This window comes from Dermacentor albipictus, chromosome 2 (assembly GCF_038994185.2).
Source record: "Dermacentor albipictus isolate Rhodes 1998 colony chromosome 2, USDA_Dalb.pri_finalv2, whole genome shotgun sequence".
In the NCBI taxonomy this organism is placed as follows: Eukaryota; Metazoa; Arthropoda; class Arachnida; order Ixodida; family Ixodidae; genus Dermacentor; species Dermacentor albipictus.
In genome coordinates, this window is record NC_091822.1 from 168,889,798 (window position 1) to 168,914,580 (window position 24,783).

Consider the following 24,783-nt stretch of genomic DNA (forward strand, 5'->3'; position numbering starts at 1 on the left):
GCAATCAGCGATTAGAACATGGTGCAAGTCTATAGGGAGGGCAAGAGCTTCGCAGCAAAGGTCGGGAAAGAAAACTTTTTGGCAATGCAGGCTGCTGGTTTACTAAGACGTAAATTAATGCTCAATAAAGTTGGAGGCAAGAGAAAACAGAGCTGCCAGTGCATGAGATGGTTTCATAGGATGATTCAGGCCATAGGGAAGTACCTTGGCAAGCTTAAAGGTTTTGTTTTCAGCAGATCTCAGCGTTGTAATATATTCATGGTGTTACCAGGAGTCGAAATGCAACTCGATAGTATGAAATGCTTTAAGAGCTGTAACTTTCTCTTATTTGTTCTCCACCTGCATTTCCTGTGAAGGCCACTGATGCAAATACTGCTGCAAGCATAGAGAGAGAGAGAGAGAGAGAGAGCGAAAGGTGACGAATTTCAGGAAGAAGCGCACACGTTCAACGCATTAGAAAGAAACGCATCAGCTTCTTTTATTAGGTTTCTGAACACAAAGTGGTGAAGATGTCAGTGAGCAAGAGCACCCATGGGATCCCAAGCAGGCAGCACCTTGGGCTCCTTCAAGTTTGCAGCTATCACATCTGCAGGCAGGTACTTTTTGTCTACAACCACTTCGAACACAAATTCCTTGAACCAGTCTCGGGTCATCATGAAGAAACCTGTTAAGAAAGGTTAAGGAGAAAGTCCTTCAACTTAAGCAAAAGGAAATGAACATAAAACGGGCACTGTAGAAGTCAGGGCAAAGGGGAAGTGATCGCTGTTCACACCAAACAAAACCTTTCCTAGTTTGCAGCTAACTTCTTATATCGGTATCACATGGGCATTTTTGATCACGACTGGTACCAAATTTCTCCTTCGTGATTTTTCTTTGCACAAGTTATGGAAAGGGGCAAATACAGAAATTCAATCCTGATAACAGACTCAGCTGCAATTGGCAGTGCCCTGTGTGATCGGGGTAATAAATTAAAGTGGTTGGAAAGTGTGTAGTGTGTGGTTAGGTTAGGTTGCCAAGCTGCTAGGTTATATCGAGCCACTCTTACATGCAGCTATTTATAAACTGGATATTCAACATCGTAAAACCTGAAGCAATGTACAAACACAAAATTATGTCAACGGCTGTTGATTCTAACAGTTATGCTGAGATTTAGTCATTTCAATACTGTTCGCCAATTGCCTCCCTGGAGGCCTGTAACACACTTAAATTAAGTGAATAAGTGTAGAACTGGTTGCAAACAAAGAAACAGCATAAATAGATGTTCATTAGCTAAAGTCAGATGCAGGAAGGCTAGGACATGAAAGTATAAGTCGTAGGTGCATTTCTCGATGGTTACTTAGTTAAATTGGGTTTCATGGCAGAAGTTCACTATGGTTAGCACAAAGCACGATATTACTGTAATTTTGCACTTAATAACAACACTTGTATCTAATACTGCGTGCTTTCAATTGCAGCTCTTTGAAGAAAGAGCCAAAAAGAAAAATCTACACAAATCACTGCATGCAACATAAATTTTCAACCCAACTCTCCTGGAGAAGCAATCTTGCTTTGTGTCTTCAGTAGGTGTGTTTAAATGGCGCGATTTCAAATCGAACGCAAGTATTCGACATCTGAGCTTCAAAGGTCATTTGAAAATTGATGTTTTTTCTGCCCTTAACAGTAGAACAGTGCTGATCACTAATTTTCTTGTGAAACTGGTTTGTTTAGATGGATAGAAAATGTGGCAAAAAAAAATTCAAGTTGATTTTTTCATTCAAGACAAGCATTGCTATTTGCAAGTCTGTTCAAGTGGACAACTTCTAAATAAGGAAAAAGTGAAGCACCACCACATTTTTCAGTTCTCTTACACAGACTCCTCGAAAAATGTCCCACTGAGCTTAAAGGGACACTAAAGACAAATACTAACCCAACATAGACTGTTTAAATACAATTCCAGGAAACCTCGAAGCACTTTTTTTCGTGCCAAGAAAACACTTAGCTTATGAGGAAATTGTGTGTGAAGGGTCCAAGTACCTCTATCGCAATTCAAATCTCCCACTACCCAAGCAAGGAGTGGTACCATTGCACATGCCATCACCGTGCTTTGTGGCTGTCAGTGAGCAAAATGGCACCTGACAGACGGCGGTACGGTGTTTTTCACAATGCGCAAACGCTTTGTGAAAAGAGAAACCGAGCCACGACAGAGCGGTGAGTTCGCTGCTGCAGCTGCTTTTGGTCAAGTGGCATGGATTGGTCGGGCATCCTGCGACATCACGTGGAAGTGCATTTCTCTGCCACTTGTAGTTAGTGCGAGTTTCACGAGCCAGCAAACCAGCGCAGCATTATGCGACAACAAAACTACTGAAACAAGAAAGCACGGGTGGAGCAGAGCCGAGCAAAAACAAAACCTTTCGACCGCTCCCGTCGTTGTCAAGGGTAATGTCAGTTTTTTTTTTCTAGAAATGAAATAGAACTGTGCAAGTAACACTTTCTTTCAACCTATAATCCAATGCAATGATGTTTTTATAATGAGCGGTTGAGTACTAATGACACAATTTAAATGAGGAGTGCCTTCGTCAACAGATAAGTACTTGAATGTCCCGGGGGAGTCTCTAATCGTGTCCTGCATTTACCTCAATTTCTCAATTACCAAGGCGCAGTTCAGGATAGCATTAATGCATTAGAGATTCTCGAGCACTAATCAATCACTTAGCTTCACTGAATATTTGCTTTTAGTGTCCCTTTTAAATTTCTCTCTCCTTTATGTGAAGGCAGGCTTGAATAACTGAATTAACCTCACATATGCCTGTACTTGCCCATACTCACAGTTAAATCTCGATACAACGAAATAGATAAAATCGGCAATTTGCCTCGTTATGTCGAAATGTTGTTGTATTGAAGTGTTGTATTGACCTTTCATGGAAATAAGCAGTCGCCGATCAAATTTACCTGTACGAAAAGGGGCCGCAGAATTTTGCGAATAATCGAGCAAATGAAAAAAGTAAATTTGAATGAGAAAACAATTCATTTTGATACACTGCGGGTCGGCGACAAATGATACGGTTTCATGCCACGTTGACATCTTCACATCGGCGGTACGAATTAAATGAAGCCAGCCACGCTTTCGTGTGCACTCCGCCCCCGAGGCTGATAGCGTCGCCAGGACTGGGACGACGCTATCATTAAAAGCGCCGGCAGTGGGGAGCGAATGACGCAACCTTCAATGCTAAACGCACAAGAAGACGGCTTACATGATGCCCCGTCTTGGCACGGCCTCTTTGCACACGCGGCAGATTACCTCTAAAGCAGGGTGTGCCTGTGTATGTGCTCAGCCGTGCTTTACAGACATGCGCAGACACGGCCGAGACGCACGCCATCAATTGCGACGCATGCCAACTCCCCTTGTACGCGCTTGATCACGTTACCTTCAGCTCGCACCCCTCCCTCACTTTCCCTTTGCTCGCGCGGGGACGTGGCAATCGTGAAGCCACAATCTTTCTTCCTCACCCTCGCACACACAACTCGCACCTAAAGCACAAAGTGCGTGGGGTGTGATAGGATCCTATCGCACTTCCGACTTTATAGGGAACATGATGCGGCTTCACTTCGGCAGTCGCTCGTGTCGCACCACACTCATGATTTGAGAGATGCGGTTGCAAGCCGCGATTTGTAATTCAATCATTTGACCATCTGTGTCTGCGGAAGTTTCCACTTATTGTCTCGGCATTCCTTTGCTGCAGAAGTGAAATTTCGTTATATTGAAATCGTACACACTTCTTAATATTGAGGCTCTAAATACATGGTGCTCTACGGACAAGACGTTATGAAAAGTTAAATACTTCGTTATATCGACAATTTACTTATACTGAAGTTTGTTATATGGTTTAACTGTATTTGAAAACAACAAATATCGAGTTATTCTCAAATACCTCCATTCAGAAAACTAACGTTCAATTCATAGTCCAAACTTGCCATATTTACACACCTTTGAATTGTACACTCATCCCCGCTTTCACGGTTGCGCTCTGCTGAATCATAACGTGGCTTCACAACAATCATGAGCATTTTGTTGTGAAGACGAGCTTGACAAGAAATGTTTGTACACTACTAGTTTCTGACTTGTTATTCTTTTTGCATTAGATGAAGATCCAAATGGTATATACATTAGGAACAGTACTGAAATATACAGGAGTGCTTTAAATAATCTACTATAAACCCAACCTTCACATGCTAAGTGTGATCCTTTCATGCGCAAGAAGCATGTTGTAGAGTTTCTACAAATTGGGGAAATATGTGTCCATACTCTTTAAAATGTAAAAATCTTTTTTAATGCGAGTTATACCCATAAATGTGCAATAAACCTCTACAGAAATGTCTACTGAAGACACAATGTTTGAATAGAGAGCATGAAAATGAAACAGCATACCTTTCTCTCCCGTGTCATCGCCCCAGGAGTTTTCCACACGGAACTTCACTGGATTGCCATCGGACTGAGGAATCGGGCATAAAAAAAAAGTTAGGACCACCAGCTGTCACTGAACACCACAGCACCACGCTACCAAGTATTACTTGCGTCTTAATTTTTATTATTTGTATGCTGAGGCCAACACCAATAAATCAACACCTTAAACGAGTTGAGCTGTTAGCAGGCACAGACATAGATGTATGGGCCAAATAATTAATTATTTAATTCACACATGGCTGGAGTAGCAATGTTTGCAAAACAGTGTGTACTGAGATGATTGAACTCAGCGAGACATGCTGTTTGAACAAATATCCATAATGTCAAAGGTCATTGTAGCCTCAATGTAACATGTGAAAACAAGTCTGAATTCCTCAGGGCAACAAGCAAAGTTTCACAGCCTCACTGTATCACAAAGCTACAACACTACCCGAATAGATTTATAGCCAATTACAGCACTGGAAGTGGAGTCAATCATGCATGAAAATAGACATGGCTATACATGAAGGATGATGTTAGGTGCTTAGAGACCATGGGGCTATACAAACATGTGAAAATCACCTAAGGCTTAGTGTAGAAGTGCTGTGTAAAGAAAGTGACATGTATGGCGACTGGTGAAATGCGGATAGAGGTGGTATAAGTAAGGAGCTGTTGAAATAAACATGCAACAAAAGAAGCACGACACAGTATTAAATTATATACTCAAACAACCCAGTTCCCTGTGATTCACCTTTGCAACAGTGCGACAAATTCTACAAATATTTGTGCTACGAGTGCCAAGTGTGGACTCGAATACAAGCTTTCAAAGTAAGGCATTTGATTGGCCGATATATTTTTTTTGTGTTACATCCGTACCATGATGCACTAGAATCTGAAAGTGCACTCAATACGACAGCAATTCACAATTTGCAACCAACGAAGATAAACCAGACACTGCAACCAGGCGTCAGCAGCTAAACACCGTCTGTAAAAGCTCAGATTGTTCACTCACATCGAGGGACACTCCAGTGAAGAGCATGGCATGGCCCATGCAGGATTCGCCGTAGATGAGGCGATCTGCTCTCGACATCCCTAACGTGAAGGTAGTCCCAAAAAGTGCTTCATAGTCAAAGCTGGAAGGAAGGGAAAAAAAAAACTGCATTTGTTGACAAGAAACAATGCCAAGCAGTTGCTGCCTACACAGAAAAGTTTTTAACATCAGTGCAGAGGTGACACTTATAATACTGTACCAACTCGTGTAAGGCGTACACTGTTGTCCTTTTCAGATTATCAGCAGGGCTGGTGCAGTTCTTACATGAGTCGGGCATAAGACTGCCTAGTAGAACCACAACATTGCGAGTGACATGCAGAATAATCAAGACTCTGGCTACGCACACAATTTTCTGCACCACTGCTCAGGTTATGCTTGGTTCATCACTGCTTGACCCAGAGTCCATGTTGCTTACCTTGTCACCTGCGTTTACTACTTTATCAGTACATTCCCAACCAAGGTCGTTATGGAGATGTGTGCACAGACAAGCAACAACGATGAATCCCCCCCCCCCCCCCAAGATTTTTTTACTTTGAAAGCGGAAGTTCAGGTCTTACAAGAGTAAGTACACAACTTTATATCTTCCATCATTACAAATCTGCTGATGGGAGATAGCTAGCACCTGCCATCACATGGGGCCATGCATACACCTGTACCTTCATCATGTATACCCATAGACTCTAGACTGCCATTTTGTCTGTTTACGACTGTGTAGTGAGGTTCGAAACAGAGATTATAATAATGTCTTTTGCAATAACAACATGGCACAATGATGCAGGAGAAAGCAGGTGTTTTGTTTATTGTTTACTTACAACCCTTATGATAGAAGTGCTTTACGAAAGAAGGGAGTGTATTGAGCTGAGGCGGCTAATGAATTATCTTCCTGTTGATGTTTTCCTGTTTTAACTGGTCACTGGCACGTTTGGGAGCCCGGAAAGTATGCATGCAAATGATGAATTAATTGTTGAATGAAATTTTTCTTTTTGTTCACTTCTCACAAAAGCTCTAAAGTACATGCACATGGACTTCATTAAATAGAAACTGAAAAAAAAGTTTTTGCAGGAAAAAGACACGTGGTGCTACGTGAAACTAAGATTAGGGAGTAAGGAAAAGAAAGCAAGAAACCTGCGTTCTCCCAGAGTTAGTGACTATTTTCACAGATGCGAACTTTGCATCGGTGCCTGTCGCCACATGGAGGTGTAAGCAGAGTCAGCGAACGGCACGGCTTCTATGTCGTTAGCACTCTGCACACACTTACACGTCTGTGTCGAAGAGTCCTCGCTTCAAGTCGCACCTCTTGAGAACTTCACAGCCAAACCACACGGGCTAGAAGACGAATGCGCATGGGGAAAAAGAACTTTACCAAAGATGACTACTACATGCAGCACCGAATAAAGCTAGCACCTTTAAGAACGACCACATTGCTTCTCATACAGCGCTGAAATGCCTCTACAGCAGTGGTGTTGCATCAGGCATGGAGTCACAAACGTGACGCACTGCTCCCAGCAGGCTCTGCCCTACAACACTACTTGTATGCCTGTATGAATGTATGCCTGTATGTATGTATGCCTGTATGAGAGAATGCCTGTATGGGCTACGTAAGAGAGCTCTACAAGGCCTGTGTTTGAGACCACCACTCTACAGGCACACTAAAGCAGCAACCACAAAAAACCTGTTCCAGTCACATTTTTTGCCACAGCATCAACCAGCATCACTGAGTCCATTGACAACCATGTTCCTAGCTCATGATAATGCACTTCAGTGGCTTCACGGAACACAGTTTGCAGGGATCCGAGGTTCACTGTCACAAAGCATAAAATAGGCACACTGACGCAAAGCCACGTCACCCAGTAAATAGTAGGTCACCAATATGTTTCTCGTACTGTTGCTTTGTACTTGATTTAGAACGATATGCAATGTCTGCTAAGAACGAATTGACATTAGTTGTAATCTTGCGGTTATTGAGCTCTGGCGCCGTGAACTGCACCACATGGTAACAACATCACTATTTGTTGCAAGCAACTAATAGTTAGCGGTGCTGTATGTGCACATCATGAAACGTACCTGTAGTTTTATACGGCAAAACGAAAGGGAAAAATAAATGTTTTTTATTTTCAATGGTGAATGCTGAACAGATTAATTCAAATTAGAGTATATTGCTCGTGGTTAAAGATTGCCAGACTTGTTGTTGGTGCAGAAAGCACCAGCTATAAGTGGATTTGACTGTACTTCCTTCTGTCAATGTAAATTGTTTTGATGTCAGTCCCCTCTGCTTTTTTTCATGTGTCCAAGTTACAACAATTATCGGTTATGGCAATGAAATTTCCTTGCCACTTGAATGTTGTCATAAGTGGTTTCGACTGCATGCTCAAATATTGTGGGAATGCCATCAGGCTACATATGTCGAACTATACTATATGCGACTCAACATGAAAACACCGTCACATGTGCGAATATGAGCTTTTTCACATGTATAAAGACTGCCTGCATTTTTTTTTTTCTTCAGATGAAGAACAACGGTGACTATGTGTCAAGTGCAAACCTACTAAAATATTCTGTACACACTTCAGCTCACTAACACCAGTGTGCTGCAAAAGTCTTGTTTGTTTCTGGTATCCAACCCACTCCAACCTTGACATCCCGAATGCTAAGAAAGAGGTTTGTTCACACATTGTGCCACTGCGAGAAATTCGTGTGACACTGTTTTCTTCCACCTCTACCGTAATGGCACCACTTTACGAAAAGCACTTTAAAACACTTCTGGGAAAACATTTTATGGCTTCAAAGAGTGCTGATACAAACATAGTCAAAATCGACTCTCATGTCAGCCAACTCTGGCTATTGGCTTGATGGTTTTTTGATAGCACTGTTAGAGATTTGTCCTTTAGGAAATGAGCACAGCATTCCTGAAGCAAAATCAAGAACACACCTCATTGGCCTTGACTGAGTCAACAATGGACTGCATAAGCACTTCCATGGGCTGGTTGTTGTAGACTGTCGGGATGCCTCCAACGACATTGCCAAGGCAGTCCACTGTGTAGGCATCACCAAAGGGATTAGAGGGCCGAGTGTCATTCACCAGGCACACCTGCAAGGTGAAAATAATGCAAAACAAGGGCAACATAACTAGACACAGACAAAACGTAAGCACGGAGTGCTTGTCTCTCAAGCACTCTAGATGGACCAGGCGAATGTATTCAAAGAACTCATTTGTGACTGGCTGAAAGTAAAACATGCTGCCAGAGAGTGTGAAGGCAGCCAGTTCAATGCACCATTATTCATCTGTAAAGATGGCAAGGGCCTCATACCTTGCTGAGCGTAGTAGAAAAAGTGTAAGGAGAAAGTTATTGGTAAACTGATGGAAAGCAGGCTGGACCTGTGTTGAGTGAAACAGAGGCAGCTGTTCACTGTAACAGCTTGCACGGTGATGCCACTGCTGCTCAATGGCTGTTGGCATCAAATCTACAGAGTCAGCCATGTTGTGGTCAAAGAGTGTGCTGGGTCTCGTAATATCAGATTTCGTAAGACACTGAGCTCAATCAGTCATGTGAAATTAGAGATTATTTGGGGATACCAACTGTGCAAGTACTCTTCCACCACGGAGCAGTAGTTTGAGGTGTCTGTGTGTGCTGAATTCAGAACAGATGCAATGTCTGTGAAAGCTTATTCACTCTCAGCAACCGGCCATCCATTTGCCGTCGCATAGCATGGTTAACATTAATGGCCAATCTGGCTGCTGATGCCGCTGTTCTTCCTCCATCCTCAATCTCACAATCTATTTACGAGAACCTAAAACAGCAAAACATAACTTTCATGCAAAAGAAAGTAAGGTGAGATTAACCTAATTGTGCGTAGTTAAGCCACTGTGTTCTACTCTGTAAGAGGCGTCACCGCACCTTGTCGTCAAAGTTGAAAAGTGGCTTCACGTGCTTCTCGTAAAACTCTAATGGAGTGATGGGGCCCAGCCGTTTGTACGTCTTGTTTTTGTCGTAGTACTCCCAGGTGAAAGTGGCCGGGGGCGTTCCGAGACAGATTGACACAATGCGGTACACCTGTACAAGAAGAAAGTATGAAAGAAAAGAAATCAGCTATAAGTGCCTCTGTCATGGCAGAGCAATATATCTTATACACGAATGAGTACAACACCCCTTTACTACTGGTAGAAGCTTTATCTTTATTAAAAGGAAGGTAAAGCTCTCTAATGAAAAATTTAAGGAGGCAGTTCTTTCTGAGAACAAACAATGTATATTAAGAATGTCTCCCTTTTGATTGTTGAAAGTACTATCATTTTGAGGTTTCGGAAGCACCTAAGCTTTTATAACCCTTCCAATATTGGTATCAGCTGCTCAGCATCATCATTTGTGGTTTTTCATGATGTCTGTTGTATACAGCTAATTCTTTAACATAGTGTAAGTTGTAATTGCATCATATTGTGAAGTTCATGTTCTATGTAGTGCATCAGCTCAGCATTAGTACGGTAGGCTGACTACCGAGCAATGCTCAAAACTAGGGGTGAGCAAGGGACGTATTCTGAAACGTTCGCCGCGGCGAACTTTTCGCACTGGCCACGCCTCCGCCGTAGCGGCGCGCTCTGAATGGATGCTTTGACAAAACCGGAAATTCAGGTGGCGCAAGTGCATTTCCGGTTTTGTCAAAGCAGCCATTCAGCGCGCGCCGCTACGGCGGAGGCGTGGCCAGTGCGAAAAGTTCGCCGCGGCGAACGTTTCAGAATACGTCCCCAAATATCAAATTTTTGATATAGAAGTGAACTCAAATAACTAAAACCAAGTGCGAATCGAAAATAAAAAATCAAGTTTATTGCACAGCAAATAGCATGCAGAAAAACTATGCTTTGTGATCAACAGAATTCTCTAAGTACAACATTTTTCCTTGACAGCATCATAACTGCAGTTATGTGATGTCACGAAGGAACAATAGCTGCTCGACATGTTCCTGCAGCAGAGACCACACTCCTGCATGTCGCAATTCCTTCAGACATGGAAAAAAGATGCCCACTGGACACACTGGTGTCTGGTATTGCCAGGCGTCTCTGCAAACCAAGCCAGAAGTGGGCACCATGCTTTTGCCACCAACTTGCATGGATCTTCATTCTAGACCAAAATTTCATCATGCACATAGCTTTCAACCTGCACTTGTGGCAGTGAACATTTGTGCAATAAGCAATTGAAAATTGCTGAAGGTTGATGAGCCTGTCGAAGACTTGACGGTGCTCACGTGGAAGGAGCATCTTCATTCGCATACCACTATTCATAGCGCTTATTCTTAAGCAGGTTGGCATCGTCTTACTATTTCATTGTGCAAACACACACAAAACGTTTGTTGCACACACTTCTGGTAGGAACTCACTATAATCAGGGATGTTGTAGTAAACACATAACTTACAGTTTCCATCATCTGCTCTATGGTGGACTGGACGTCGGCATCAGAGCAGCCTTTCGCCAACAGGGTGTACAAATGCAGGGCAAATTCTCGAAGCTGGGAAGAAAAAAGGTATTCATGCACATGTATTACATAGCCACCTTAATAACAGCCATAAGAAAAAAAAACGAAAAATGGAGCTATAGAAAGCATACAGGAAATTAATTATGTTTAATGAAAATGTAAGAGCCAGAAACAGATTAACACAATGTCCTGCATCTGCTGCCATGGTCATAGATGGTGCTTACCAACTCCCGCAGTGTTAATCTAGTACATACACATATGCATAAATATTTAAGAAATTGGACAAGACGTTGGCTGCCACAATAGCTTAATTGGCAAAGCACCACAAGCATAATACACAACTGTGGGTTTGGCTCCCACCTGCAACAAGACATCTTTTTGTTCACTTTTAATCCCCCTTACCTTATTATTTCTATATTTCAATTAAACATACCAAGTAATTTACAAGTAATTTATCCTGTGCTTTCTCTTGCTTCATTGCCCATTTCCTCATATGCTTGTGAGCAATTGAGGATCGAGCCCCTCAGATTTCCTTGCTCTTCTCACACAGAGGCATCTTAAGCAATAATGCACACAACAACCTCCAAAAAGATGTAATACATGGGCAGACTGATGTCTGCACACTAAAACTTTAATTTCATGCATCTTATGCATTATTCAATTGCCACGAACCTATACCAACGAAATCAACTGGCTGCTCTGAAGCACAGAGGGCCCAGACAACAGTTTATAATGAATAGGAGACACAGGGCCCGTGTGGTCATATGGCAGCACCAGCAACAGTGCTACTACGGCCAGGTCAAGCACATTCTCTATGTTCTGTTTCAGGCACATTGCCCAAACGAGGGGGCTGCTGGCATGCAATAATGGCATTGAAAAATAAGGATAAGCAACGTTGACGAGTTCTTGAAACAAAGCTGTTTGGTTCGTGCTGCTGTCTTGTACACCGCTAATCCTAGGTCGTGCAAGAGAACAAATCGGCAGTGCCGTCCGAAATCTTCGGAAAGCAGGTGGCATGAATAAAAAAGGCGTGGAGTACAATGTGCGCTTATATGTGTGAGCACACCTTTCTTGCTGCGCATTCCAATAATTATCGTAACACCTGCTTTGCAGTGCTTGCATTTTAGGAAGCTACATTCAGATGCCAGCTTGGTCCAAGCGTGACACACATCGGCTAGCATGCACTGGGAGCAAACTACAGATGTGCGCATGCTGCAGTTTGGCAGCCCAGCCCGGGCTTGACACTTGCCGAAAGAGAGCCAATCCAGCCTGACAATGAACCAGAAACTAGGGGCTGCCAGCTGGTCCTGGCCTGAATTCACAAATCTTTTCGTTTGCAAGTGCTCTTTGCCATCAGCAGGCTGCCGTAGCTATTAATATGTCAGGCGTCACGATAGGCTGTAATTTTCTCTTACGAGCAAGTGTAGCGCAAGACTTTGTGTACTCTGGCCCAGCTTAAAAGCAAGCTCGTGCCTTCAGATCAGGCCATCAACGAAGGCAGATGCAACAAATTGAGCTTTCCACTTTTTTCTCGGTGCACCTGCATGAAGTGGCTCGAGCTTCAACACGTTACACATTCACCAACAATAATAAATAAAGGTGGGTGAATGTCACATTTTTCGTATATGAATCAAATATGAATAGTCAAATGCCGATACAATAGAAATTTACCGCAGGAATATTTACTTCTGCATGCATATTTCGGTATGCCAGTACTGACAAGAAAGAAAAGCAGTCTATTGATTACAAAGATTCAGTCTTGAGAACAATTAATACTTTTTATTAAAAACTACGCAAGTAGCGCCTCAACATATCTATTAGAGCCGCATTGTGAGCAGCCTTTAAAGGAATAATCAGAAGCTGCAGAAGAAAGAAAGCTGCTGAAAGACTTGAGTGCTGCAACGACATGTAAAAGAGGTAGTTGAAAGAACAACGTCCCAGCCTGTAGCGTCAAAGATAAAAATGCTACATGGCTAGACTGCTGAAAATGACAGATTAGTACAAGCAATACTCGCACGTCGTGTATGCTACCACCACAAAATCTCAAACAAGACTTCCATCATACATTTTTTTTTTGCATTCCTTCGACAACATTCATCGTTTCACTTCTATTAACTTGAGATACACTGTTTAGCAGACAGAACAATAACAAGGCTTTAGCAGTCAATTGGGTATCGTGAAAAAAATTGGTTAATTTCGGGAGATACCGAATAAGTAATTGTTCTTCAAATATGAATATTAGTTTGTAATATTCTGTTCGTATTTGAAACTACAAGTATTCGCCGACCCTAAAATAAATGAAAACACGGGGCGTGACTATGTACTAGTAATGTATTGGAGAGCAAGCGTAAGAATGTGTGCGAAGAAAGAATGTGTGTGAAAATATGTGCTACATGTCACCAGCACCATATTCCCACACCATTTCCTTACTTATTCGCATTAATAACAAAAATCCAAGAAAAAGCTATTCACATCAACAAAAATCGATGAAAAAAAAAAAGCCATGCCGCTGCAATGAGCCTTCATACAATTTACGATTTCCAAGGAAATCAATAAAATTCCACCTTCCCTAGCTTCCAGGCAGTGTTTTTATAACCATTGTGACATCTATACATTAGACAAAACAGTAGGCACAGGTTGATTTTTTTTTAGCTGCTTACAAAGTTCCTGTTGCTAGAGGCCATCCTCATCCCTGAACGGCAGCGAGCAGGGAACACAGATTCCTCAATGGCACTCGCCACAAGGTGCTGTACGTCCGATTCGAAACAGCCATACAGGAAGCCCACAGGGGCATATGCTGCCTGGGAACAGCAAGCACCGGAGTAGATAGAATGGTCAAACCAAGTAGGAGAGAACAACCTTGCTGGTGAGGAGCTGGTTGAAGCGACGCGATGACTCGGAGGTGACTGACTCCGGATAGCACTGTTTGGGCACGAGTCCATGCTTGGCCACGAGGTTGTGTACCATGTGCCATTGGCCGCCGTCTTCAAGGGGTTCGCGGAGTAGGAAACTGAACAGACGGCCCTCGACGGTCTCTCCCCGTCGCCACATTTCGACCACGTTGTTGAGGAAGTAATTGCTCCGCTCCACCTGCGGTTGCACAAGGAAGATGTAAACAAATATGACAGCAAAGTTGGCGGAAAACTGGCAATGTTTACACAACATTTTAGTTTACTGTTACAATCATACAACGCCAAGGAAAGCATATTTGAACAAGTAATACATAGCTCACGTATAAATAACTTGAAAATGGGAAATTAAGGAGGATAGAAAGGCAACTTGCCACAAGTGGGAGCCACAGTCGCATCTTCCGCATTGTGCATGCAATGTTCCACTGTTGAGCTACTGCAGCCGCCACGTCGCGGCAGCCGCTAACAGCGAGCTGCCTTTTTTTACCACTTTTCTATCCCTTTTCCTCATTAGCACTTCTACATTCTCAATTAACGAAGAACAGTCAATTTCTCCCTGTGGTTTTCTTGGTTTCATTGTTTGTTGGCTTCACATAATTGGACTGAGCAAAGTTGAGCTCCTTAATTTGCTCTTATTGTTCTCACTCTATTAGTTGATTGGCTGATTCAGTTTTTCGTCTCAAAGCCACATCGGGGTAATAAGTACAGCGCATCGATGAGTGCCAACAGGGTTCACATTTAGTACATGAAGCAGGCCCTTTGAAATGCATACAAATCACTGCAGCATCACATCTGTAGCGACGACGGTTGGCATGAATTAGGAAGCGTTCAAGTGACTTGCTCATGTGCAAATCAAATGCAACAGTTCAATAAAAACAGTTCAAACACACCTACACAAAGGCGCAGCAAGAATTCTGTTGACGGATCTCATGCAACAATGCAATTAATTTTTTTCCCCTCCATACAGAATGAAGAATGTTCCCAACCCCAAGAACAATCCTCCTGTTTGGTGAAAATATACTGGTTTGAATTTCCCCATTCAGCTGCCATGCACCCGCAACAGCACACGGTGCTTGAAACTGTCAACAGTGCAAACACAAGATGCTATTTCAAGAAACAAAGAGGAAGAACGAAAGAAAAAGCATGGGCTCTCTCAGTGACCTTTCTATTTCTTTACATTACAGATATGCGACTTCTGGAGATATGCATGAACATAACCTTTCTTCTTTCTTTATTTGAGCTACTGTCATTCTTATAGATTTCATTTTTCCCTTCTAATCAGCTCAGCTGTATACACAGTAGTGAACATGATGTACATATTTCATGACACTGTCCTGACGTAAACAGCTGGAAGAAGCAGTGGTCCCTCATCCCCTCATGGCATGTGCATGCCTTCTTGGCATATATTTGCTATTTCAATAAGGTACAAGTACAAGGTACAATAAGGTACAAGGTGCCAAAACCACTTTCTGATTATGAGGCACACCGTAGTGGAGGACTCCGGAAATTTTGACCACCTGGGGTTCTTTAACGTGCACCTAAATCTAAGCACACGGGTGTTTTCACATTTCGCAATAAGGTACAAGTAAAAGGAGTACTTGCAGACATTTTAAATACCGTACCAAAGAATCACTAATACATGCTTCTGTGCAAAAGGATATCACTCAGCAAGCAAGAATACTGGGAAACACTAGTAAGATACATGATCTCTTAATCTGATACGAAAGTTGGTCTCCAAATTCAGGGCCTGGCATTATCGACATTAACGTAACAGCAGCAAAATCCACAAAATCGCAAATTGTGGAGCAATAAGATTATGCATGATGACATTGCTCATTAAAAAAATAATGCAGACCCACTGCAAATGTTGGAATCTACATCAAGCAAAGCTTTTGTGAAGGGGCTACTCAAATTGCTATAAAACTGTTAAAATTGTGCACTGTGTTTTGTAGCATCTTAAAGACATGCCTGTCCAGCAAAATGTGGAGACCCGTAACAGGCGATCCCCGTTCATCATGTGACCCCGAATTACATTCAGCCTAATTTATCGTACTGCACTATATCCAAGATCTGCCCACATTACTCAAGAAAAAACCAACAAAGCAGAAGTGGCACTGTTTGTTGTTTCATCTGCAGGGGCGGTACAGGTGGCTAAATATAGGGCGATTTGTTATACGAGTGCTGGCCTATTGAGTGCTTTCCTATGAGTGCCGTGAGCTACGAGTGTTGCGAGCTATGCGTGAGATATAAGGTGGCGGTGACAGCAGCAGTCGGTTGTTGCAGCCTTGGTCAGCAAAGATTTGGAGGGTTGGCAAAGAAAGCCACTCCTTAAAGATAAGTGTTCCGTCCTTGTTTCTTTTGGCTAAGCTCCTCTGTGGCTGTCGCAGCAACTGCAGGAATGCAGCGAGCCAGTTTTTTATGGTGTGCGATGATTATGACTAATAGAGTTTTATAGGTGCAAGGATGTCAAGACACATACACTCCCGAGTACAGGCTGCAAAGTGGTTTTAATATAGTCAACTATTCTGGGTGCTCTGATGATTGCCACTAATTTGCTAAGGTTTAGAGGGCTTGAGCCTTCATGTAATGTGGAAAAAGAAAATCTGAAAAATGTCATACAATTACTCTTTTACGTACAATAAAAAGCAAAATATGGCTCTCACCTTGTCCCAAAAGAACAGGTATGCGGAGCTGAGTTCAAGCTCCTCCAGCTGGAAGTGCCTCATGAGTGGTACCCGAATCGCATTCAGGCAGGCAAAGAGCCAGCATCGCCCAGTCACCTTCTGGTTCGAGGGTGGTCGCCCTTCGACATCCACCTGTCCAAAAAAAGCACAAAATCCATGCACGTCGTCATTTTAGGCTTGGGTGGATCCCAGGACAATGATTCCCTTTCTCATCTCAATACAACAAGTGGAAAAAGGAATGGTACATACTATTGTGGACAAGTGAAATACGAACAAGTGAGGGCTAACAAAAACGAATCCTTTCGTTTCTGCTTTCGTATCAGTATGTGGAATATCAAAATAACTACAGCTTGTATTCTAAGTGTGAGGCCTATAACATCTTCAACGAATGGATAAGTAGTGGTGCAAAATTGCTCTAGAGCTACTGTTAACAATTGTGAAAGGTGTTATTTGTTATTGTTATTTATTACTTTGTTACTTTGTTATTTATTGTTCATGCTTTATTTATCCATGATGGTACAGGACCCTGTGCACGAGGCAAGAGTGCAGCTTCTACAGAGACCTGGTACAGGTATTTCATAGCAGCTTCACAACTAATCTTGTTTATCTCGTTTCGTGCTTCCTTCCCAACAACCCATAATTCTGTTCATGGAAAAGTTGGCATATAAAAAATTACAGAAGATTAACCTACCACTGTAGGCCTTAGTGTCTCTTTAAAGCTAATTCTGGCTTCCTCGAAGCTCTAACACACCATTCCACCTCTCCCATCTGCACAGATGTCTTAAGGTTATTCTCAAACTATTATGCAGTGGCCAGTAAGCTGAGTGACAAGAAGGCAAGCTTGCCATGAACACTCAGACATGTGCAGTATCTACTTGCCTTGTGTGAAACCACATGATTAAGTTGAGTTGTGCGTTTCTGGCACAGGTCTTTGATGTCGACCTTGGTGCAGACATTTTGCGCAAGCCGGTTCCTAGGTTCCTTTTCAAATTCCTTCTGGAACTTTTCTAGAGTTTCTCGACGCAAAGCTGCAAGGGTAAAAAAGGAAACCACAATTAATCATCGATCCGTGCACACACCTGTCAAATGCAACTTCGGCTAATAAAGAATCCAGTGAAGGCACACACGCACTTGGCCTGCACTCTGAATAAGAAGGACATACAAGACCAGATGACGCTTGAGGACAGCATACGCATACATGCAAGAACACTAGGTAGGTATGTTGCATGAGCATTTGGACTTTTAGGGACAACTTCACTCCTCCAGCGTGACATTCGATACTGGAGCGAAGACGCCTCATCAGTGTACTTCGAGAAGTATACTGATACATATTTTTAAAGTAGTAGAAACTTAAGTAGACACTTTTTGTTTATAAAAACATGGCACATGGCAAGTATGATGGTTGGGAATTACTTAAAAGGCATTATAATTTGATGTTAAAGTTGGCCTCGAAATGCCACACCTGGCGCCATTGATATCATCATGATGTCATGACATAGATCAAAAGTTGTAGATGTTACGCAGCAATAAAAATAGGCAGGAAATTTTACTGTTAAAAATTAAACAAGAATGCTGTGCATACTTTTGGCTCTGCTTGTATGTGGCTGTCGCAGTGATAGCAGGAACAAAGCAAATGAATGCATCATGAGGTTATGACGTCCACCTTCTGTGTACAACCGGTTCATATAATCAAGTATTCCAGCACATCATTTACGGTATTCTTATGCTTGCCAGCACGTTGTCTAAGATTTAGACTCTACAAGGCTTTGGGCCACATTTTGGACCTTTTATTAATGCGAAAACAAAAGTAGATTATGTCATATTGCTAGTCTGAGTGATGATGATGATGATGATCATCATCATCATCATCATCGTCCTATTTTATGTACACTGCAGGATGAAGGCCTCTCCCCATGATCTCCAATTACCCCTGTCTAGCACAACCCAACTCCAACGAGCACCAGCAAATTTCCTAATTTTATCGCACCACCTAGTCTCCTGTCGTCCTCTACTGCGCTTCCCTTCTCTTGGTACCCATTCTGTCACCCCAATGGTCCAACGGTTATCTAATCTGCGTATTACATGACTTGCCCAGCGCCGTCTTTTTTTTTCTCTTTATGTCAATTAGAATGTCGCCTATACTAGTTTGTTCTCTGATCCAAACCGCTCTTTTTTTGTCTCTTAAAGTTATGCCTAGCATTCTTCATTCCATCGCTCTGCGCAGTCCTTAACTTGTTCTCAAGTTTCTTTGTCCGTCTCCAAGTCTCTGCCCCATATATCAGCACCGGTAAAATGCACTGATTGTATACCTTCCTTTTCAATCATAACGGTAAGCTTTCAGTCAGGAGCTCACGGTATCTGCAGTATGCGATCCAGCCCATTTTTATTCTGTGAATTTTCTTCTCATGGTCAGGGTTCCCTGTGATTAGTTGACCTAGGTAAACACACTCTTTAACAGACTCTAGAGGATGACTGGCTATACTGAACTCTTGTTCCTTTGCCCAGCTATTCGCATTATCTTTGCCTTCTGCATATTACTCTTCAGTCGCACTCCTACGCTCTCTCTGTTAAGGTCCTGAATCATTTGTTGTAACTCGCCTGCAGTGTTGCTGAATAGAGCAATGTCATCAGCAAACCGAAGGTTGCTCAGGTATTCGCCGTCGATCCTTACTCCTAAACCTAACCAGTTTAATAGCTTGAATATTTGTTCCAAGCATGGAATGAATAGCATTGGAGAGATTGTGCCTTCATGTCTGACTCCTTTCTTTATAGGTGCCTTTCTACTTTACTTATGTAGAATTAAGGTGGCTGTGGAATCTCTGTAGATATTTTCCAAGGTATTTATGTAAGCGCTCTGTGCTCCTTGATTACGCAATGCCTCTATGACTGCTGGTATCTCTACTGAATCAAATGCTTTTTCGTAATCTATGAAAGCCATACAGAGAGGTTTATTGTACTCTGCGGATTTCTCGATAACCTGATTAATAACATGGATGTGATCCACTGTAGAGAATCAGTTCCTGAGGCCTGCCTGTTCCCTTAGTTGACTAAAGTCCAGTGTTGCCCTTAGCCTATTCGAGATTACCGTGGTAAATATTTTGTAGAATACTGGGAGTAAGCTAATAGGCCTATAATTTTTCAGTTCTTTAATGTCTCCCTTTCTGTAGATTAGTATAATGCTTGCATTCTTTCAGTTTTCTGGGACCCTTGCAGTTGATAGACATCTCGTATAGAGAGCCGCCAGTTACAACATAAAAGTTATGCTTTACTGGCGAGATGCGACATTCCTTTTTTTCTTCTTTTTTTTCACATCAACTTCTGTTGGCTTATCGACATGTGTAGAAACATTACCCAGAAAGTTGACAACATAAGGCACGCCTCCATGCACAGAAATTGTTGGAGCTAGATTATGTGGATACCACCCTTTGTTGCAAAATAGGAGTCATATTTCTGTTCAGCATGAGATAGAGATCTATTTTTGCCTTTGATCTTGTTGTTTATCTTATATAATGTTGATAATGAAATGCCTTTGTTATATGCCGTCAGTAAGACTGCTGTTGATTTTGTTTTGTATTTTGCATAAAGTGCTCAAGGCGAGCTAGTTGCGGGAATACTTCGTAGCACATTAAAAACATTTTTCTTTTTTTACACTTTCTTGTTTCAAGCATTTTAGGAGTTACGTGATGTCGTTTGGTACTCACGTTTAACCAACTTCCTGTGCGGGCTCGTGTGAAAGGCTCACAGCACAGTTAAATAAAAATTATAATACTAAAGTACATAGTCGCGCGAGTATACAGCTTCCGAGCACATGAGGCTCCCCCTCCTCATGTTAGTTGCACTTTCACACATGCACCAAGCTTAGTTCTATAAGACCTTCTCTTTAGTACCATCATCGCAGGCAAATCACCACGGCTCAGCGAGTGGTGGGGGATTGCGAGCGCCACTAAAGCTTTCAGATTGTGCTACGATGACTCTGAACTTTGTTTTCAAAAGGTTGGACAAAAGGTTGCTCATTGTGAACAACTGAAAGTGATGTTTTCAAATGTGCTCTGCAAACCTCATATCAACACACTGTGACAATGAAGTTAATAATTAAATAATATGTTAAATAATAAGACAACAAAAATATTGTAGGCTGCTTGGAGGTTGCTAACATACTCATCCACCCAGAAAGCTTCAGAAGACTTCCCTTTGAAGCAGACTTAATTGACGGAATTTTATGTGCCAAGGCTGCTCAGAACCTGTGAGAGGTGCATTAATGAAGCATTTGCTCCAAATTTATTTTCCCATTCGAGTTTCATTTACAGTACTAAGCTCTAAATACACAGGTGCTCTTGCATTTCTTTCTTCCATTGGAAATGGGCTGCGGTGGCTGTGAACTGAACCAGTGACCTCTTGCTGAGCAGCAGAATGCCATGGCTACTAAGCCACCACAATGGTGTAAAACGACTATGAAAAAAAAATTGATCTCAATATGTCTTACCTTATCAAAGTGCGAACTGTGCCATGTTTGTAATTCATATCAAACTTGCACACATGCCTGCTAATCTTCGGATAGACACCTGATGAAAGCGGCGTCATGTTACTTGTACGTTAAGTATGGACAGCTGGGCTAGTTGGCTGTGATTAGCATTATGAAACATCGTTCCAGTGCAGAATTGAACATGGACGAGAAGAGAAAGACAACACAGATGCCGGACTTCAGCTGAATTTTATTCATGGAAAACAGAGCTTTATGTACACAGGGGAGAGGGGGGGGGGCGCTTCTAGAGCACAGGACCACCCAAAAATATTTCCTTGGTGCAGGCAACAGTCATCAGAAGCGTTGAAACCAAAAGTAGAAAGGAATAAAAGCAAAAAGTGAAAAAAGGTGAAAGAACCTTTCTTTCTCTCTTCTCTTTCACATCGCTCAGCACAATGTTGCTTATCTCCCGCCCTACCTAGCTGCTTCGACACACACGTTTGCCCTGAGATAATCAAGTTCTTTTTTCCCCGAGTACAACAGAAGGAGCACTGACACAGTAATCGTTTTCATTGGAGATACAAAAGGCTTCAAAAATTTCCCAGTTTTTCTGATTGCTAAATTTGCGCAACACACGTGTTCGTTAGAAAAACGCCTTGCATGCTGGCTTGTGCGAGCAACGGCGAATGTGGTCGGCTAAATGAATCCAGAGCCTGCAAAATAAAGCACACCAAAGCCCTCGTTGAATGTGACATTGGTGTTGTGTATAGTATGCCCCTCGCCTGTGGGAAATGCTATATTGGCCAAACCGGGCGCTGTCTGAATGAATGCCTGCTAGAGCATCGCAGGAATGCTACTTCACTAAGTGGCACTGGTCATTTAGCCGATCACATTCGCCGTCGCTCACATAAGCCAGCATGCAAGGCGTTTTTCGAACACGTGTGTTGCGCAAATTTAGCAATCAGAAAAACTGGGAAATTTTCGATGCCTTTTGTATTTCCAATGAAAACGATTACTGTGTCAGTGCTCCTTCTGTTGTACTCAGGGGAAAAAAGAACTTGATTATCTCAGGGGCAAACGTGTGTGTCGAAGCAGCTAGGTAGGGCGGGAGATAAGTAAGATTGTACTGAGGGATGTGAAAAAGAGGGGAAGAAAAAAGAGAAAGAAAGGTTTTTTCACCTTTTTGCTTTTATTCCCTTCTTTTGGTTTCGACGCTTCTGATAACTGTTGCCTGGACCAAGGAAATATATTTGGGTGGTCCTGCGCACTAGCAGCCCCCCCTCCCTCCCCCTGAGTACATAAAGCCGTTTTCCATGAATAAAATTCAGCTGAAGTCCGGCGTTCGTGTTGTCTTTCTTTTCTCGTCCGTGTTCAATTGTGCGCTGGAATGATGTTTCATAATGCTACTTGTATGTTGTTGCGTGTGTCATGTTCACAGCACAGTTTTGCAAGTTTAACAATCCTGGGAAGTTCAGCAACAAGTGCACTGAATCTACAAGGAACTAAACACTTCCTAACCTCTTATGTAATCAGAGAACTTGTCTCAATAGAGGTCATCTTCAGGAAGCATACTCAAAATGTGGTATATGATGTGAAACTTCACTGTTTTTTCAATCCAGCCCGCAGTGTTTGGGATCAGTCTATAATTTTTTTTTTCCTGCCCGCCTCCTATAGTTTGCTTTTGTGGAAGAATAAGTTTATTGGCCGGTGTAAAACAGCAATAGTGTAGACAATGACATGCTGGTCATGCTTCATTATCTGGAGCTTTGCTTGACACTGATTTCTGCATGCGACTGTCCAATGCATTAAGTTTGGCCTTGCTTCTTCCTTTCAAAATATGAAATTTCGACACATATTTCACATTATATATTCTCTCCACCTGAAAGCTTTTTCATGGTATCTGTCATTTGGAGTCTGTTTTGTTCCTATTTAATAGGAACACTTAGCAGCCTCAAAGTCAGTGTGCCTATGGCAAGCCACTTCAGTGCACTATCATCACAGCTCAATCTTTCTGTGCTGACTGGCAGCCACAAATACTACACCAGATGTAAACATATCAGCAGGAAACAGACTTTGTCAATGTTATCTGCCGTCACGTGTACTCTGTACACCCTTTTTGCATTATCTGAATGTTCTATGCTCTTCACTGAAACATTTAGCCTCCACTGACCTTTGGTGCTCCTTAAGGATAACATGGTCTAGAGGTTGGTTAATTACATTCAATATAATGCTTTACTGACACACAGCGTAATATGATGAAACAGCCTCAAGATGTCTGCGATAAACATAATAGTTAGCACTTTTAGTGCAAGTGACTTGTATGCTTTCTTAAACACAATGCTATTTAGTTTTGTTAAACTTTACTTCCCTTCAAGGATTGAATCAAGGTTAGCTAGCATCCCAGCTACTTGCGATACATCAACACGGTAGGGTTACTAAGATGTGTGATGCTCAACGAAAGCTTTCCACAAAGAGGAGGAACACTTTGACGAGGGTACTGAGTGATTAATGTTCAGATCCTATATCACCATATGAAATTTAATGCCACAATAATAAGTCTAGTGGTAGGCTTACTAAGAACATAAGCCCACACGTGAATGCACGGCTAAACAGTCAATCCAAGTTGTCAGTACATAGACAAAAACACATTAAACATTACAAGAAGTCTGTTCTGCAACTCTGCACTTGCTAATAGGCTGGCTCATAACAGCAACAGAACTATGGCAATGAAAAGAGCAACATAAAATAAATATTTGCTGTTTCTTCAAAATTTTGCCTGGCCTAATGAATGAAAAGGGCCCAGTGGCCTGAAATAATGCCACATTCAGCTGAAGTTGTCAGTGCAAAATATATTCCTTGGGGTGGCAATATAAAGTTGCCTTTTCAACATTATATAGGAATGATCTGCAACTTGCAATGAGAACGGAAATCACGTAAAATAACAATGCTGCACCTGGCGAAAACTGAACAGTCCTGCGCAGTTCAGTTTTATTATACATATATTTTTGTGCATGTGTGCTATTTTCAGGGTGTACCAGCTGCCAAGTCAAAGCGAGCAACAGAAATGAAATAAAAAAACTGAATTAAAACCAATTACGCTACTCGCGACTTACATTCAAGGTTATTTGTTGCCAAGCAGGTCAGTTCAAAATAAAAATAAAGAAATAACGCGTGCTCGCCGGTCAAAGGAACAGTTCAAAGGTACAAGAGTTTGGTTGATTCGCCGCGGAACAACTTAGAGCGCACAGGGGAAGCCAGCTTCACCGCGCGCCAGCGCGAAAGTAGATTTAAAGAACGAGTGTATAGCTAAAAAATTAAACTCTCAAAGCACAGTGCCCTGTGGCGCAAGGCCAGGTTGTTCTAGTGTGGTATACATACATATTCTCGCTGAAGTAGCAAATATTCGTCGCCCTTACCGAATGCCATCACGGAAAGAACGAAGCAGCAACAGCAGCAGTCCACAGAACAGAGAACACCTATATAGTGAGACGCTCCGTCCACAGGGTTGCGCGCAGGTTAAAAGAAAGGTGCGAAGCGCGACTGCAACCAGTCGCTGCAGAGTGCCGGAAATGTGCGATATGGCAGCACCGAGAGCCTCCACTGTCCACAGCGCTCTCTATGCGCGGATGAAGACTTTTCCCCCTGTCAGACGGAAGTTCTCCGATGCTACCCCCTATAACACATTAACGGCACGACGGTTTGTTTCGGAGGCTCAAGAAGTGAGGCAGGCTGAAAACGGATTACCGCTGCCCTATTTTACATTTGTAGAGTTTTGTATACACTGTGCTAGAATA

General features: G+C 42.4%; 1 protein-coding gene across 1 annotated transcript; it reads right to left on the bottom strand.

The window, feature by feature from the left end:
- Positions 1–453: 453 nt before the first annotated feature.
- Positions 454–24,783, bottom strand: LOC135910644 (bleomycin hydrolase). Its single transcript, XM_065442660.2, has 11 exons — positions 24,406–24,783; positions 17,407–17,555; positions 16,507–16,659; positions 13,794–14,024; positions 10,875–10,967; positions 9,368–9,523; positions 8,401–8,559; positions 6,730–6,797; positions 5,433–5,553; positions 4,406–4,469; positions 454–664 (listed from the first exon to the last, which is right to left on the bottom strand). The coding sequence occupies exons 1-11, from the start codon at positions 24,413–24,415 to the stop codon at positions 513–515; spliced, it is 1,356 nt and encodes a 451-aa protein (XP_065298732.1). The 5' UTR covers positions 24,416–24,783; the 3' UTR covers positions 454–512.